The sequence below is a fragment of the Puma concolor genome, chromosome C1 (genome assembly GCF_028749965.1).
Source record: "Puma concolor isolate L17-30 chromosome C1, mPumCon1.1.hap2, whole genome shotgun sequence".
Lineage (NCBI taxonomy): Eukaryota > Metazoa > Chordata > Mammalia > Carnivora > Felidae > Puma > Puma concolor.
Genome location: NC_141674.1, coordinates 85,156,206 through 85,174,062, shown reverse-complemented (window position 1 = coordinate 85,174,062; position 17,857 = coordinate 85,156,206). Strand labels below are relative to the sequence as shown.

The following is a 17,857-nucleotide window of genomic DNA, read 5'->3' as shown; positions in this document are numbered from 1 at the left end:
AGAGCAAAATCGTTCATTGCCCTTTGTCCTTCTGCAATTTATTTCTTTTGAACTTCCGAAACATTATCTCTTGCCAAAAAGCTTAATTTTTACTTTATTCACTGAAAAAAAAAACCTTAATGCATTGGTATTTTCTTGAGGTTTCCTGTCTTTTATTTTCTAAAATGCAAGGTTAGGAGCTACAGTGATCTTTTGGGTTTATTCAAAGAAGATGTATGTATAAAACTCTACCAAACAGAAAATTCACATAGTTTTTAAAAACTAGAACATATAAGGGAGATGTAAATATAGATATTTAGCCTACCACATAAGTCAATACAGGACACGTATTAACTGTAAATCATGACTAACTATAATATCCTCAAATAAACCAACTGTGATAACCTAAAGCCATAATGAGTAAAGGGTAGATCACAAAATGTGAGTAGAATTTGGTGATATGAATATTAGTGGCAGCAATGTGAGGCTGAAATTTGGAGACAGACGGAGGATTTGGAAAGAGCCACCAATGGGTTTTCTATGGTATAACCACTAAAGAAATCACTGAATTGAAAAAAATAAATAAAACCAAAGTCATTATGACTGAAAAATGTGGGCCTAAAATGATACCCCACACTATTAATGAACAATGAAAACACTGACATGGAAAGTTTTTAAGTCTCAATTTCTAACCTGCCACTGTTGATCACTGTAAGGTCAGATCCTGAGCAAATATCTTCCACAATGTAGGAATTTTCTTTGCAAGACACATTCAGGGAGGTGTAGTTTGGCTTGCACACGGTTAGAAAGTATGGCGCCTGATAGCCTGTGGAGAGCTGTATGATATCTGTAATGAGAGCTGTAGAGCACAGTCCAAACACATGAACGCCTACAAGCAGAGGGAAAGAAATTGTTACCAAGTTAGTGCCTAATGCTGATATTGTGCCATCATCAGCCATGTTTATCACACATTAGTGTGGCAACCTTCAAATCTGTTGTGATTATTTTCTCTGAGTTAATTTGGAGAAAACAGTATAGAAAATTCCTAAACCTTTAAACCAGATACTTGCTGCTAAAATAAGGGCAATTAGGATCTCCAAGTTAGTCATCTGAGGTATTTTTGTCATTTGGGTTAAGCAGGACCTATTCTCAATATCATTGCCATTGGTGTCTTGTAAGACCCCCAGGACATATTAAGGTGGCCAACTGTGTGATTTGAGAAGGATTAAATACAGGGGATGAAGCAGAATTCAAAATGGTTTAAAATTGCTTCACATGTTTGAGCTTTCAGGGCTCGCTCTCTCCAGTAGTTCCTAAACCCTATAGAACTGGTTCCAACTCCCTACAAGCTGTAGACATATCAGGAATGCTAATTAAAACAGAGAAGAGGGCAGGTGGGTCCTGTCGCAGAAACAGTCATATCTTGGGTCCGGGGCTGTGGGAGCCTTCCTGCGTGTTTGGAATTCAGAAATGATGTTCTTGTATCTCCCCACCCAAATCCTATCTTTCTTTTGTGTCCTGTGGCCAGTCTCAAACCACAAACTCACAAATTCTGATGCAGGTCCCTTGCCTGGGAGTCTAGTTCTGCTCACTCACCTGCTTCCTCTACATGGTCTTGACACCCTGGATTCACTCTGAATTGACATCCTGGATTCTTATTCGTGATTTTCTCATAGAAATCATTGCAAGAGGCAGCTGGGCAATTCATCAGTAGACTCCTCCAGACCACGGTCACTGGCCTGCACGTTACCTTGTTTTCCACTTTCCTTTTCTGCTTATCCCCATCTAGCAACTACTCTCCCAATTCCTTCTCCACCCTCTCGACTAGGGTTCATGACACAACCTTAATTTCTGCATTCTAATTCCCAGAAGTATGCAAGGTCTTAGAGAGGAGTTCGCTTCAGTGGGGAAGCCCATCCATGTCTGCCTTAGGAGAATAAGAATCTCCCGACCCATGGAGGATGAGGTTGCTGACTCTGGGCACTGTTCTCTAAGGAAGGATGGACCATCCTCAAAGGCATGAGGCTTTTCACAGAGGTCATATGCCCCCTTGTCCACAGAATTTTGTTACATTACAAAAATTTATTTTTCTCAGATCAGCTATGTGTCCTTAAGATTTCTGTCCTTGCCTCAGTTTGTGACCCTGCTAAAGGGCCTTTTTTTGTCTTACCATCTCCAAGTGCCTTGCTTAGTGGAGCAAATCTAGGGCATGACTTAGACTGGACTTTTCTTCTAGTGGGGAAGAAGGTTGTACTTCATTATCTTCTAGCTATTAAATGAAATGACCTATTCCTTTGAGCTGAGAGGTTACAGGTAAATTTTTTACTGACCTATTGGAGAACAAAAAGGCCTGTGACTCAAACATTAGGATAGTCTCATGCTAATCAGAAGAGATGAAGGTTTAGATACTGGTTAGATTCAGATGTTGATTTTCTATAGGCCTTATAAAAAATAAGAGGCAAAGTTAGAGGATATAACCAAGGATAAATAGCCATGATTCAGCTCTCTCTATGGTGACATTTCCATGTGCAGTAACTTCTGGATGAAAACACTCCAGGAGAATTGAAATGGAATCACTGATGTGGCTAAACTAATTTCTGAAGAGTTATCTATTCATAATGGCCTGCTGACATTTATTCTCCACCTTAAAAAACGAACACAGATCCAGAAAAACCATTTTAAGGTAAATTTATGCTTCAGCCACAGCTAAGACAAAAATATACTGAAATGTATGGCATGTTAGCTCTCAGAACAAGCACTATAACTGTAAATAACCCATTACAGATACAAAGCCCAAATCTTAGTGTTTTAACAGTTTTTTCATATAATGTAAAACTCATCATGGACCCGAAATTATACATCTAAATTATAGCTTTAAAGACTTAATATCTGTAATTAAATATAACATTTCTATTTGAAAAAAAATTCCTTTCTTTGTGGTTCCCCACACTCACCAACAAATCTGACGGCTCTTCTAAGGAAGGAGTTGAAGTTGCAGCCTCCAGCATTAATGTTGGGCTCCAGTCCAACCCCATTTCTTCTTTTGGACAGGCAACAGTAGAGAATTCCTTCCCCTACCATAATCTGTAAAGACAGGGCAGTGTTCGGAATGGACTCAGTGGGTACAAAGGAATTCTACCTTATCTCTAAACACATCATCAGTTCAACAAGGTAAAGATGTAGTTTTCTTAAAAGCTTTAGAGATGTGAGCAAGTTCTCCTGAGTAGTTGAGGGAGCAGTGAGAAGAAGCAATCAGGGCACTGTAAAGAGCTCTGGTTGGATCTTCTGGGTGCCTATGTACCAGTCAAGGCTGTGGTAGCATCCTGGCATTTTCATGCAGTTGGAGCACTCAGTCTTTGGCTTTTTTGCTCAATGACACCCAGGGACGATACCTAATTGATTAATTGCATGATGACTGATCCTGCCCTAACCCTTTGAGTCTTGGCATTTCATTGCTAAAAGCACAAAAACAAGATGACCGGTGGGGATGATGAGGAACAAAATAAGTACCAAAGTTAGGATTAGGAAATTTTACTGGCATATTATTTCAATAAACCAATTTGGGATTGAGCAGAAGGTTCAATCCCTGGAAAGTATGCACAGGGTTAGAAAGGTGCTATCTAAAGCCGAGCAGCGTAATAAAAATGTCTGTGATGATGGAAATATTTTCCATCCTGTCCAGTAGGGTAGCCACTACCCACATGTGGCTACTGGGCCTTGAAATTTAGCTACCACAACTGAGGAACCAAATTTTTAGTTTCATTACCCTGTATTTAATTCAGTATTTAAAATTTAAATCGATTTAGATTTAACATAAAATAGCCAGATGTGGCTGGTAGCTACTTTATTGGAGAATGAAGATTACAAGAGAATTTAGGTGAGCAAGGTGTTATTCCCTAGGTATAAGATTGCAAAATGTGTTTACAATGGACAGTGAGCCATGCTGTAGTATCAGAAGGATTAGGTTAAGATAAAGAAAAGTATACTTGCTGTAGGATTCCAAGACATAGGACATCAGGGAAGGTACCCAATGCATTTAGGCATCATTTCCTTTAAGAAGCTTTCCTTGAAATACCCCACAGCATCCTAAACTGAATTAGGTCCCCTTCTTTGTGGCTTCCTCAGCACCTCATCCTTCCCTCTTAGCAAAGCTTGGTTAAAATGCACTTGAACAGTTCATTTTTTTGTCTTTTACCTGACTACAAGTCTCTGAGGAATGAGACATTTCTTATTTACCTTTAATTCTCATTGTCTAGCACAATGCCTGGCATTGTGGGATTTGCATTTGTTACCCTCATTGTGGGATTCTTGTTGGCTAATTACCCTGGGCATTCAGGTCATTGGTTATTCTATACAAGAGAAGTAAGATTTGAGGGGCGCCTGGGTGGCTCAGTCAGTTGAGCATCCGACTTCAGCTCAGGTCATGATCTCACAGCTCGTGAGTTCAAGCCCTGCATCGGGCCCTGTGCTGACAGCTTGGAGCCTGGAGCCTGCTTTGGATTCTGTGTGTGTGTCTCTCTCTGCCCTTAACCCACTTGCATTCTGTCTCTGTGTCTCTCAAAAATAAATAAAAGCATTAAATAAATTAAAAAAAAGAGAAGTAAGACTTGAAATTATGAGTTTTATTTATGAAAAAAATTTTCAAATATTTAAGATTATTGTGCCTAAGAGATTATTATGAAATGCGACATTGATTTGTAGATATGTGTGGAGCTGAGGAAAGTTGAGTTACATGAGACACCAAAAGTCTCTTAGATACAAGTGATGGTGTCACTTTAAAAGTCATGGTCATGATTAGGGGCTCAAACAGATTTCCCAAGGGAAACTTCTCAGTTTTCATTACTAGTGTAACATTTATTTTATGAAGTTTTTAAAACTATAGTTTTTTTAAAACTAATGACAGTAAGCCTACGACCTTCTGCTTTGAATGTTCAATCTGCTATATTTAATTCTTTAGGTATTATGGTATGTGTACAATTACAAAGAATCTTAATTTGTATAAAAATAATTTTCTTAATGGAACTCTACCAATAATCACACATGTGTGAAGATCATGTGGCATACATGATAAACATCTTTAAAATCAATCTTACAGAAATCATCAAAAGGAGGGTTTTTTTTTTCTCAAATAATTGAACAGTGAGTTAATTATACTTCTTGAAAAATGTCATCCTACATTATCACCGTAAGTTAGACACAGAAACACAATAAGTTCTATATTCTGCACAGATAGATGTGGCATGATATTCCACACACAAAGCATAAGATAATGGGTATCTCAAACTCATCATTTCAAGAACATTAACCACTCATTCCTGAAGTGCATTATTGTATGGTTAAAAAATACTGATTTCATCTTCACTTTCTCAACAATAATTCTGTGAATAATTTTCCCCTATTTTCAATTATATGTAATGATTCACATTTTGCCCATGAAAGCTAAATTATATACACATTTATTTGTATAGTGCTATTAGGGAAATGTATCTTATCATACAACACAATAGTCATTATCTCGAATGACCTTGAGATTTCAGGGGTTTTATTTTAGTTGTGTAATATGCTCAAAACTTGTATGTCAAGAGAGTACTTTAATACTCTTTGGCTTGATTATGGATAGAGGTTTCTTGTCATTATTTTGACATCACCCACTGGTCCTCTCTAAGAAACACATCAATTTTCTCCTCATACTTCTATTCATTTAACCTTGAGCTGTATGTCATTGCATGAATTTTCAAAGTGGTTCAATTCTGTTTAAAGATGGAATTCTCCTCAGGGGGAGGGGAGATGCTTCTTGATTTATTTCTAAATGCACCTACTTGTTTCCTCATTCTGAATGGCATGCTGTTGTGCTAAAATATGGTTTCAGAGTTTAGCCTTTGACAGTAAAATTATTTGTTGCTTTTGTCATTTGTAAATAGAAAACAATTTGTGACAAGCGTCTTTTCGCAATATTCTGTTTAGCCTGTACACAAGCCAAAAAAGAAATGACAATTTTTTTGGCTTGTCCAATATCAAGGCAGGTTTTTGGAAAAGATTCTGAAGTGACTCTACTTCAGAAAAGGCATAGTGAGAAATATATTGCTTTTTATTAATCATATGGGCAGTGCCCTAAGAATAGCCACCAGAGGAAGCACTCCAATCAAAGAAGTCTTCCTTGTGAAAAAAACAAAGCACAATGACAAAAATATAATATTTATCATAGTATCTTCAGTGTTTAAATTTGCAGTGAATGTCTTTTGGAAACCCTAATACATTTAATATTCTACCTTTTGATTGTATAGTCTCCCAAAGCTAAGGTTACCCTCTAGGAACATAATCCAATTCCAATAGAATTCTTCTATAAAGTTAGATATACTTATCCTTTAAGAATATGTAATAAAATTTTACTTCCAGGGAAGTGAAAATATACATCCTTTTCTTTTCATATAGATTTCATGAAGATTTATGGTACTCTCTGTTGTTTTCCCTGGGACACAGTCTCCAAAGGACTGAACAAAATGCTGGTTTCATTATCACTTTAAAGTAAACGAAAAGTGAATATTAAGGATGAAATTTTCCAATTTAAGGGCAATTTCAGAGACATAAAATGTATTTCACAGACATGAAAGGAACTTTTACAGTTTCTCATTCAACATCACAAAGCCAAGTTATTTTTAAAACCTCTCAAAGCATTTTAAAAAATCTGAAAAGCAAACACTAAAAGATTTATAGTTGAATGCCTATATAAGAACATCTGTCGATCTTCTTTTGTTTATATAAAGATTCTTTTTTTAAGTATATATTTTTTTTCAACGTTTATTTATTTTTGGGACAGAGAGAGACAGAGCATGAACGGGGGAGGGGCAGAGAGAGAGGGAGACACAGAATCGGAAACAGGCTCCAGGCTCCGAGCCATCAGCCCAGAGCCCGACGCGGGGCTCGAACTCACGGACCGCGAGATCGTGACCTGGCTGAAGTCGGACGCTTAACCGACTGCGCCACCCAGGCGCCCCTATATAAAGATTCTTTTAAAGAATATTGTGGGGGTGCCTGGAGTGGCTCAGTCGGTTGAAGGTCCGACTTCAGCTCAGGTCATGAACTTGCAATTGGTGAGTTTGAGCCCCGTGTCGTGCTCTGTGCTGACACCTCAGAGCCTGGAGATTGCTTTGGATTCTGTGTCTCCCTCTCTTTCTGTTACTCCCCCACTTGCACTCTCTCTCTCTCTCTCTCTGTCAAAAATAAATAAAGATTAAAAAATTAAAAAAAAAAAAAGAATATTGTGGACATGAGTTTTGGGTTTGTTTTTTGTTTTTTGTTTTTTGTTTTTGTTTGTTTTTTGTTTTTTTAAAGAGAGAGAGAATGTGCGTGTGCAAGAGGAGGAGAGGGCAGAGAGAGAGGGAGAAAGAGAATCCCAAGCAGGATCTGTGCTATCAGGGCAGCCCTACTTGTGTCTTGATCCCACGACCCCCGAGATCATGACCTGAGCTGAAATCAAAAGTCAGACGCTTAACTGACTGAGCCACCCAAGGCGCCCCTGTATAAAAAAATCAGTCGATCTTCTTTTGTTCATATAAAGATTCTTTTGAAGAATATCAAGGACATGAGGTCTTTGTTTTTCTTGATCTTCTCTCCAGGTGAATGGGTGAAAACAAGAAGTGCTTCTCTTCACAGAAGTGGGCTTTAAAAGCCATTTTCAAATGAAAGATTCCTCTTGCCTCCCCTCCTGTGCTCACCACCGCATTTGCAACAGGTTTATGCTACCATAGAGGTTAAAGGAGAACAGCATCCTTGGGAGTTGGCGGTTAGAGTCTACTTGTTATTTTTCACCTTCAGGAAAAGAGGGGAAGGAGGTTACAATTGTAACTATGTAGGAAGATTAGAGGCAGAATTATGAGTCTAGAACAAGATGACTATAGACATAAGACCAATGTTGAGAAAATGAATGTTTTGGGAGAAGGCCCTAAAAATAGAGAAGGGAAAATGAACTTGGAAAGAAATCTAGAAGAAGCATGATATTTGAAAAGAAAGGTGTGAAAACAATATTTGATGTCAGCAAAGTCAAGATTTGTTTTACCTTTGAGTGTTTACACAAAGCTATGAAACCATGTGTAAGAATCACTGACACCCTGGAATATCATGGAACTCCAAGTGATATGGGGGTATTTAGGGACCCCAGGGTCCCTAAAAAAATAAATATTGCCCTAGTTTGCCTCTTGTTCCATTAAGAGGCATGCAGCCACTAGAGAGGCCCTGTGAAGACCCCCAGATCCAGTGGGTTCTTTGTGGGAGGAACTGGCACTGGGTTCCCCAGGTCAACTTTGGTGGGAGGCAGCCATGACAGATTTGCCCTGTCATTTCTCAGGGCTCAAGAAAGCAAGCTTTGGCTTAGAATCCCCAGAAAGCATCTCTAAATTGCATATAGAGAATTTATTATGGGAAGTGAAGGAGTCACAGATGCAGGGACACCGTGATGAGGCCAAGGTCATTGTCCTTAGGACATGTAACAGTGTCAACAAAGGGATCAATGTGGGCTAAACGGTGCCAGCAGCAAGTACCACAGTTAGACTTGCTCTCTTAGCAACTTAATAAAATATCCTGGAGAAGGAAGGCTTCTGGATATATAAAAAACAAATTATTTCAATGACTGAATATCAACACAATCTTTTCAGCAGAGTCCTGAACATTTGTACAGAATTTAATTTCAAATATTCTATTATAATAAACTTGGGGATTATACCCTAACTAGGAGAAATGCTTCCTGGTGTAATAGTGTAAAGCATATATCCATTTTGCTCTTATCAAATGACTGATGATATGAATTTTTTAATAAGTCGTTAGAGAAATGACAGGAAAATGCTATTATTCTGAGTAATACTGCACTTTAAATATGTTTTATTAGTTTGAGTCTCAGCTATTTCTAAGCACATCATGAATAGTTCCAATTACCCTGGCGTTACTAGAGTTCAAATAATTCATTAACTTACAAAGTATTTTGAGTATGACAAAGTTCTATGGAGTATTAATTTCGCATTCTACCTTACCTTCTGAGAATATTTTGTATAATTTATTTAGAGTGTAAACATATGCTATGATTTTTAATATAGGGTAAAATTTTTAAAGCAAATTCATGGCTACATAAAAGCATAGACTTTGGAAGGTTTATGCATAGATTCTTTTTCTAAAATTGCTGATGTGCTGAACCAGAATAGGTCAGTTCATTAGGGAATCCTATAAAAACTCCATTCAAATACAGCTTGTCATTCAAAAACCACTTCCTCTGATATTCATGGGCATAATAAAGGCAAATTAAAAGTTCCTACTTGTAGAAATAAATATTATTAACCTTGAAACCTGTTTTTTGCTCTTTATGTAGGATTCTAGGGGCAGAATCTTCTTCCAGAAGAAGCCTTCTGGAAAAGCTTGCCTAGTCTTATTTATTTATTTATGTATTTATTTATTTATTTATTTATAAATTAATTAATTTTTTAATTTACATCCAAGTTAGTTAGCATATAGTGCAACAATAATTTCAGGAATAGATTCCAGTGATTCATCCCCTATGTATAATACCCAGTGCTCACCTCAACAAGTGTCCTCCTTAATGCTCCTTACCCATTTAACCTATCCCCCCTTCCCAAAACCCCTCCAGCAACCCTCTGTTCTCTATATTTAAGAGTCTCTTCTGTTTTGTCTCCCTCCCTGTTTTTATGTTATTTTGCTTCCCTTCCCTTATGTTCATTTGTTTTGTACCTTAAATTCCTCATGTGGGTGAAATCATATATATGTCTTTCTCTGTCTAGTCTTATGTATTAATGAATTAAGAAAAGTGTATTGGGGCACCTGGGTGGCTCAGTCGGTTAAGCCTCCGACTTCAGCTCAGGTCATGATCTCATAGCTCATGGGTTCAGGCCCTGTGTCGGACTCTGTGTTGATAGCTCAGAGCCTGGATCCTGCTTTGGATTCTGTGTCTCCCTCTCTCTCTGCCCTCTCCTGCTCACGCTCTTTCTGTCTTTCTCTCTCTCAAAAATAAATAAACTTAAAAAAAAAAGGTTTTTTAAAAAAGAAAAAGTGTGTTTATTCACAATGTGTAAGTTAGCAAACTAAAAATAACTATGTTTTTAATTCAATTCCAGTAGGTTAGGGCATTATTTTATATTACATGTTTAAAAATGCAAATGCCTGTTTTGAATCTAAAGTATTTTATTTGTCTCTGTGTATGCATGTGTGTGGGTGCATGTGTGCATGAGCCAGTATGCCAGAAGTGTGAGTTGTGACCTTTTTACTTTACAATTGCTAGAGCTCAGTGCTCCTAATCAATAGAAAGTGCTAACCCAGTAAACATGGAACTGTAAGCGATGTCTACATGTATTTTGAGAAGAAAGTCTCTTGGCTGTATAATTATTTGGTTTTCCCCTCCAGTTTTCCAGACTTCAGATACCAAAAGAACACATTAATTAGGAAGTATATCAGAAACATCATATTAGCCATTCAAGAGGAATTATACAGTTATTAACATTTTTAGAATCATTTATAAAATTAAACATTAGAGACCCATCAATTTTGCAATCATATAATCTTCTATAACTTTGAATGCCAGTAATTTTCAACTATTAAGTCCCATGATATTTTCAAAATATCTCAAAGACATGATCTCTCTGTTCCAAGATTTAGAGTTCACCTTTTGTTTATTTTTAACACATTTATTACACAAATGTGGCCATTCTTAGTTTTGGGGACTGACAAACATAATTTGGGGGCAATTCTTACCGTAATTGCAGGTCCGGCAAAAGCCAAGCTAAGCAACATGAGGAATGGAATTGCTTCTTGGGTTGGTTCAATATATGGCATGCTAAGACTCCGATCATAGCAGCTAAATCCAGAGTGCACAGGTTTGAAGACATCTGTGAGTTCAAGGAAATACAGGCTAACCACCGATGATGCCAATATAGGCAACTGAGAAAGAAGGATATAGAAGAGTAGTTTATTATTGTGCATGGGTCATACATAGGATCAGTGCATCTTTAAGTGGAAACAAATGGCTATCTTCTCTCACCACTCTTTTCCGGTCTCAGAGTCAAAGCCCTTCATGAGTGTTCTTGCTTCCTCCTTCAAAACATATCTCCAATTCACCTACCTCTGTCACCAGCCTATGAGCCTGTGTTGTCCCTCACTTTTGCTCTTGGACTGCCTCCTGGTCTTGTACTCTCACTCTTCCCCTCCACACCCCATCTATCCATTTTCCCCCCAGCAAACCAACAGGTCTTTTGAAAATACTTTTGATCATATCACTCCCTATTTCAACCACTCTGGTGCTTTTCATTCTACTCAAATACCATCTGAATGTCACATCATGGAATATAAGTTTCTGCATGAACTGGCTCTTGCTTCAGTTTCTTACCTCTTCTTGTACAATGTTTATACAACTCCCCAAGCCCCTGCCCACCACATTCTAATTGGTTTTCACACTTTTCCTGAAACAGTCCAATTCATTTCTACTTAGGGTCCTTTACATTTGCTCTTCCTCTGGCTCTTTGTACAACTGGCCTCTTCTCATCATTTAATGATGACTTCCTGTACTTTCTTACTAAGGTAGCCCTTGATCCATCCTTCTCTCTTGACCCTTATCATCTTGCTTGATTTTCTTCATGGCACCAATCATTAACTGAAATTACCTTGTCAATTTAATACTTCACTTATGTATTTTTCATCATCCCTCCCTCCATTTGTGCTGAAATACACGCTCCATGAAGTGAGAGTCTGCCAGTATTATTTATTTATTGCTGAGTCAGGGCACAGAATTGTTCCTGGCACAGGGTGGGCCTGTAGTACATCATTTAATAATTTAATACAGCAATAAATACTTGTTGATGAATGACTAATTGAATAAATTAATAAATCTTAATTTATTATAATAACTAGACTAGAGTTACCAGATTTAGCAAATGAAATTACAGGTCACCCAGTGAGATTATAATTTCAGATAATCATTGAGCGATTTTTAGTATAAGTATGTCTCATGCAATATTTGGAAGACACTTATACTAAAAATTGTTGTTTACCTGAAATTCTAATTTCACTGGATACCCTTTAGTTTGTCTGGTAAACCTAAATTACACACAATTTACTTTCTAGACTTTGTGTTAGGGATTCAACTATTAATTCACTCAACCTACAATATGCCAAGTACTATGTCGATGCTAACTACAATATGGTGAACAGGACATGGGCTTGGCCAGCAAGGATCAAAGATTAAGAGAAAATACTGCATGTATATTGATGCTAGGCCTTTCAGAATCTGAAAATTCAGTTTATGTCACATTATTATTAAGAACTGTTTAGAGCACACGGGTGGCTCAGTCGGGTAAGCATCCACTTCAGCTCAGGTCATCATCTCCCAGTTCGTGAATTTGAGCCCTGCTTTGGATCCTTTGTCTCCCACACCGCACCCCCCCCCCCCGCCTCTCTTTCTCTCAAAAGTAAATAAACATTTTTTAAAAAGAACTGTTTAGCTTAAGGCTTTGTTACTTGTAGAAGACACAATAATTATTTGACTAAACTGGGCAGATTTTTGATAAAGACATTATTGATCATCCATTATTTCTGGTTGTCCAGTTAAAAATATAAGTGTAGAAAATAGCATTATGCCTTCTTTTCCCAAGGGTCTTTTTGTAATGAAGTGAGAATTAGGTTTATTGGAACAACTAATTATGTATAGAGATTTATCTGGCATTGTCCTCCTGTTTTTCAGATTGATGCTTTTCAGTAGAGAGAACAAAAAGTACATCAAATCACTTCTATTTCTTGCATTAGAACACATGATCATTTGATCACTCCAAATATGTGATCATTTCTCCTCACCACTCCCCTCTCCCATAATGCATGAATGGTAGCTTCAGTCTTGACCAATAAAGCAGTGCTTCATGTGCATATGTGTGATTGAGATTTTCCACTTAAATCCACTTGAATATATTTTAGTTTTAACTTAACAGTATTTCATATAGTGCTTACTATGTGCCAGTCACTTTTTTGTTTTAGAAATCTTAAGTAATTTTATTAATTAATTTTAACTCATTTAACTTAAGACTTTTTATTATGATATAACATGGGTGCTATTATTATCTTTGTTTTTCAGGTGAAGAAGTCCAGTCTCCTTTGGTAAGTGGCAGAGGTTGATTCTGAGCCCAGGAATCATAGCTCCGGTCTTATTTCTTAACCACTATTCTATGCTTTTTTTCCCAAAAATGGTAATAAAGTTTTAGGATAATGAAATTTTAGGTCTCATACAGATATTTTGTAAATGGGAATCAGGTCTGAAACCTTTGACACTTACCTAAATAACATTTGATCTTCTCAGTTTAATATACTAATGCCCCAGTAAAGTGAATTTGATGTCTTCTGCAGAAAGGTGAACAAAACTTAACATGTCCAATCTGAAAATTAAGTAAATCTTCTCTACTACAGATATTATTTGCCATTGAATTTTGTGGATGATTACTTTAGAGTCTGCTTAACTGTACCAGTGAAGACATAACCATGAAATGAAAGTACTATTCCTATAGTGTGTGTGTGTCTGTGTGTGTACCTGTGTGTGTGTAAATAGTGTGGACACTCTGAATTCAACATACTCTGGTCAAACCCCATGGGGTCATATGGTTTTCAAGGCACCTAGGAGGTTCTAATATCCATTCTTCCATTCATTACTACCAATAGGACCTTGGAAATGTTTTTCTTAAATCTCAGTATTTTTTTCTATGAAATAGGTACACTGATAGTAGCCATCATCACAGGAAGTTGTAACAATTAAATGAAGTATTGAAAGTAATTTTCAATAATATATGGAATGAAGAACATTTTATAAATGTTAGTATTATTATTGTTGTTGTTGTTATACTTATCAAATGTCACCTTTTCCATAATGCCTTACATGGTAATATTTTTGAGAGTAATTTCCTCATTCTTAATTCCCCAGTACTTCTTTTTAGGAAATTTGTATGTGTTCTTCTTTATTACAGTTATCTGCTATAGGTTAATTGGAGCCTTTGCTCTGCTTCCCCAATGAAAAGCTTTTTGTTTTTAAAATTTTTTAACAAATTATTTATTTTTGAGAGACAGAGAGAGACAGAACATGCATGGGGGAGGGGCAGAGAGAGAGGGAGACACAGAATCTGACGCAGGCTCCAGGCTCTGAGCTGTCAGCACAGAGCCCGACATGGGGGCCCACGAACTGTAAGATCATGACCTGAGCTGAAGTCAGATGCTTAACTGACCAAGCCACCCAGGTGCCCCCCAAATGAAAATCTTACAGTGGGGGTCTAATCTTACTCACCTCTGTATTTCCACTAATAATATATATCAGAGTGAGTTCCAAATATATATGTATGTATATGAATATAATAAATTCATTTTCTGAGTGAAAATAATTTCCTTCAGTAATGTTATGTACCTTAGTCATTTCAGACATTGGCCTTCTTGAAACCACCAATTTTTCCAGTGACACCATTTTTCTCCCCATGTATTAATATTGTTTACAGTTCTATAGAAACATGTTTCAAGACCCTCATCTGTTTTCAAAATATTGATAGTCATATTTTTCTTCTTTTTGGTGTTTCTTTCTCTTTGTATTCTACTTCGATTTTGTATTCTTTGTATTTTATTTATTCTTTGTATTCTACTTCAAATTTGTTTTTAAGAAAGAGTGATTTGAACAAAATATTTGTATTTGAGGAAATAGTAATTTTATGCATTGTTGTCCCATATGGTATTTTACTGCCAGACAATGTAATGAATTAAATTAAAATCATTACTTCTTTTTTTATAAAGCTCACTTTTAAATACTTGTCTTCAGAGGTATCCTTTATCTCTTGAAATACTCATCAACAAAACTTCTTTTTGAATGGAAGAACTTTAGCAGATAGTATGTACTAATTTGGGCATAGATGCAGAGTTGATATATAAAAGCATAGGCATCTTCTGATTGCATTTAAAATGAGATTTAAAAAGATATTTTAAAAGATCTGTATAAGCAGGCATTAGGAATTTTATTCACTAGTTATTGTGTAGCGAAGAAAAAAAAAAGCATGAACTTGCTATTTTTATGCAGCAATACAGAGAAGGGAAATTACCTGACGATTAGCAAAATGGTTTTTAAAAAATAAGAGATCATTCTTATAATTGCCATCTGCTAAGGAACTTGCAGTAAAAATAATAGAAGCAATTTTTAAGAGTAAATTATAACAGTTTTAGAAGACAAGGCAAACAAAAGAACTGTGTTTCAAAAGATTACAGTTGCTAGATAATATTGATTTTTTCGGGTCAATTTAAAAAATACAAATTGACAGTCTATCAATTTTAGCAAAACACTTTATGGAATCTATCATGACATTTTATCTAGTTCAGATAACTTACTTGCTTTTAGCATGTTGATCATAAGAACCAACAACTTTCCTTCTTATTTGGGAAAATTTACTTTGCTCTTGGCCTAGAGTAATACAGGTCAGTTCCATTCTTTTCCTTTTTTCATGGCCATTGTGAGTGCAGAGTCTCAAGAGATCCTCTTAAACTAGTGGAATTATAGTCACAAAGGGCCAATTAACATACAATATGTTATTGTATGTTTATTTATTTTATTTATATTTTAAATATGTTTATTTATTATTTATTTATTTATTTATTCAACAAATAGCTACTGAGAGCCTCCTAGCGCTTAGGCCTTGTCCTGTGTCCTGGAATATGGATGGAATGAAACAAAGTCCTTGTTTTTTTTTTCTTGTTTTTTTTTTAATGTTTATTTATTTTTGAGAGAGAGAGAGAGACAGAGTGCGAGGGAGGGAGGGGCAGAGAGAGAGGGAGACACAGAATCTGTAGCAGGCTCCAGGCTCTGAGCTGTCAGCACAGAGCTGGACGCAGGGTTTGAACTCACGAATTGCGAGATCATGACCTGAGCCAAAATCTGACACTTAACGACAGAGCCACCCAGGCACCCCCAAAGTCCTTGTTCTGATGGAGATTTCATTCTAGCTGAGGAAGGAAGATAAGAATTTAAAAATTACAATATGAGAAAGAACATATACTATAAAGAAGATGAAAGAGAAGGCTGTGGTAACTCAGTGCCTGGATTGCTATTTTAGATCAGAGAAGATCTACCTATGTAGGTGCCATTTAAGCAGAGGCTTGACGGGGCAAGAAAGAACTAATCGTATAAAAACCAGGTAAAAGCAGAGTCAACAGGGAAAAGTGATATAAGAAGTCAGAAAGGTGCATTTGGGGCCACACTCTGCAGAGAATTGAAGGCTGTGGGTAGAGTTAATACTTACTTTATCCAAAGTACATTTGGAAATGCTTTAGAGAATTTAAGCAAAGGTGTAATATGCCTTAAAATATTATTTTACGAACATCACTCTGGCTATTGGGTTGAGGATGGATTGAGGTGGGTCAAAAGTAGAAGCAGGGTGAAATTTAGAAGGCTCACCAAAACTCAGCAAATACTTACTGAATACCTAGTACATGCTAGACACTGCTCTGAATGTAAGGAAAATAGCAGTCAACAAAACAGAAAACTCCCTGCACTCATGAAGCTTCCATATGCTAGTGGACGTGTGGCACTTGCAGTAACCCAGGCAAGAAACGATGGCACATTTACTCAGGTGTAGTGGTGGAGATACACAGAAGTTGCCAGATCTGGATATGATTCTGGAGACACACAAGACTTGTTGATGGTCTGGTCACTGAAGAAAAAACAATAAAGGCCGATTTCAAGGATTCAAGGTTTGAGCAATTGGGTCAGTAGCATCATTTATTAGAAGAGGAAAAGGTGGAAGAAGCTTAAGTAGGAGAAAGATAAAGTTCTGTTTGGGGAATATGACAGTTGAGATCCCTCTTAGTTATCAAAATGTAGCTGTCAGAAAAGAATAAGATGCCAATCTAGACCAAGGCTGCAGGTAGAAAGGTGCATGTCATTGATACATGATGCTTTAAACATCACACTCACTTTTGAACACTTGCACAAGAAATTTCAGCACTAAATTACTTTGGTTTTAATATGAAAGAATGTATTGTGTATATTCCTACCACTCATATGCAGGACATAATCCACAAGAAAAGAAACATTTTCTTGTGAGAATAACAAATTTTAAGTGGGAGGCTGGGAACCAATTCTGGTAAAGTATCTCAAAATCATATAAAATGTGAAAATTAAAACATTAATAAATATATTGAAATCAAGTTAAAACTGAAGAAATACTAGCAGATCAAAGGAAGTTTACTAAAGCTTGTGCCACAAAGGAGGTTGTCATAGGTCAACATGGTGATAGTGGAATTTTTCACTTCCTACAGTATATGTATACATATATATGTATATATATGTATATATATGTGTATATATATATATATATATATATATATATATATATATGTATAATGATATCCCTTAGTAATTTTTGCCTTGTAGGTAATACAGATAAATGTCTCCTTCAAATACTGACAATAATAATAACTAATAATATATACTATAATATAGTATAGGACTTCATAGTTTATAAAACTATCTTAATTGTAGCATATTCAGATGAACTACAATGAATCTCCAAAACATGAATTATGAAAAAACACACTAACACATAGTGTTGTTAAAGGAAGGAATAGGTCAAGAAGGAGTCTACAGTGTCATTCAAGGTCTAGGTATCTAAGCTAGTTTTCACAGATAAAATGGCTGTGGCTTAAATGGCATGCATAGGTACAAATTCAAACAGGGCAGCGTGACAGAGGGAAACCAAGGCCAGTCTCACCACAGGAGAAGCCAGCCTCTCCGCATTTATTCCACTAGCTTCTGGGATTTGGGGCAAGTCACTTAACCTCTCTGGATCTCTTCTGTTCTCAGTGAAGTGAGGGTCTGTTTACA

The 17,857-nt window shown here is 36.6% G+C and overlaps 1 protein-coding gene and 1 long non-coding RNA gene across 6 annotated transcripts in view; one reads left to right on the top strand and one right to left on the bottom strand.

The window, feature by feature from the left end:
* LOC147578196 (uncharacterized) overlaps positions 1 to 17,857 on the top strand; it is a 270,306-nt gene that overhangs the window by 225,777 nt on the left and 26,672 nt on the right. The window contains exon 6 of one of the 4 annotated variants that reach the window (XR_015254917.1): positions 7,596 to 7,939. The exons of the other annotated variants lie outside the window; for them this stretch is intronic. This is a non-coding gene — a long non-coding RNA (uncharacterized LOC147578196). Of the gene's footprint in view, positions 1 to 7,595; positions 7,940 to 17,857 lie in introns of those variants that run through there. 4 annotated transcript variants of the gene reach the window in all.
* Positions 1 to 17,857, bottom strand: part of PLPPR4 (phospholipid phosphatase related 4) — a 42,236-nt gene that overhangs the window by 8,860 nt on the left and 15,519 nt on the right. The window contains exons 2-4 of one of the 2 annotated variants that reach the window (XM_025935017.2): positions 10,729 to 10,914; positions 2,934 to 3,063; positions 673 to 868 (exon numbers count right to left, since the gene is read on the bottom strand). In XM_025935017.2, the coding sequence (XP_025790802.1) occupies positions 673 to 868; positions 2,934 to 3,063; positions 10,729 to 10,914 (512 nt within the window). Of the gene's footprint in view, positions 1 to 672; positions 869 to 1,575; positions 2,518 to 2,933; positions 3,064 to 10,728; positions 10,915 to 17,857 lie in introns of those variants that run through there. The other variant, XM_086717653.1, reaches the window with a different exon arrangement.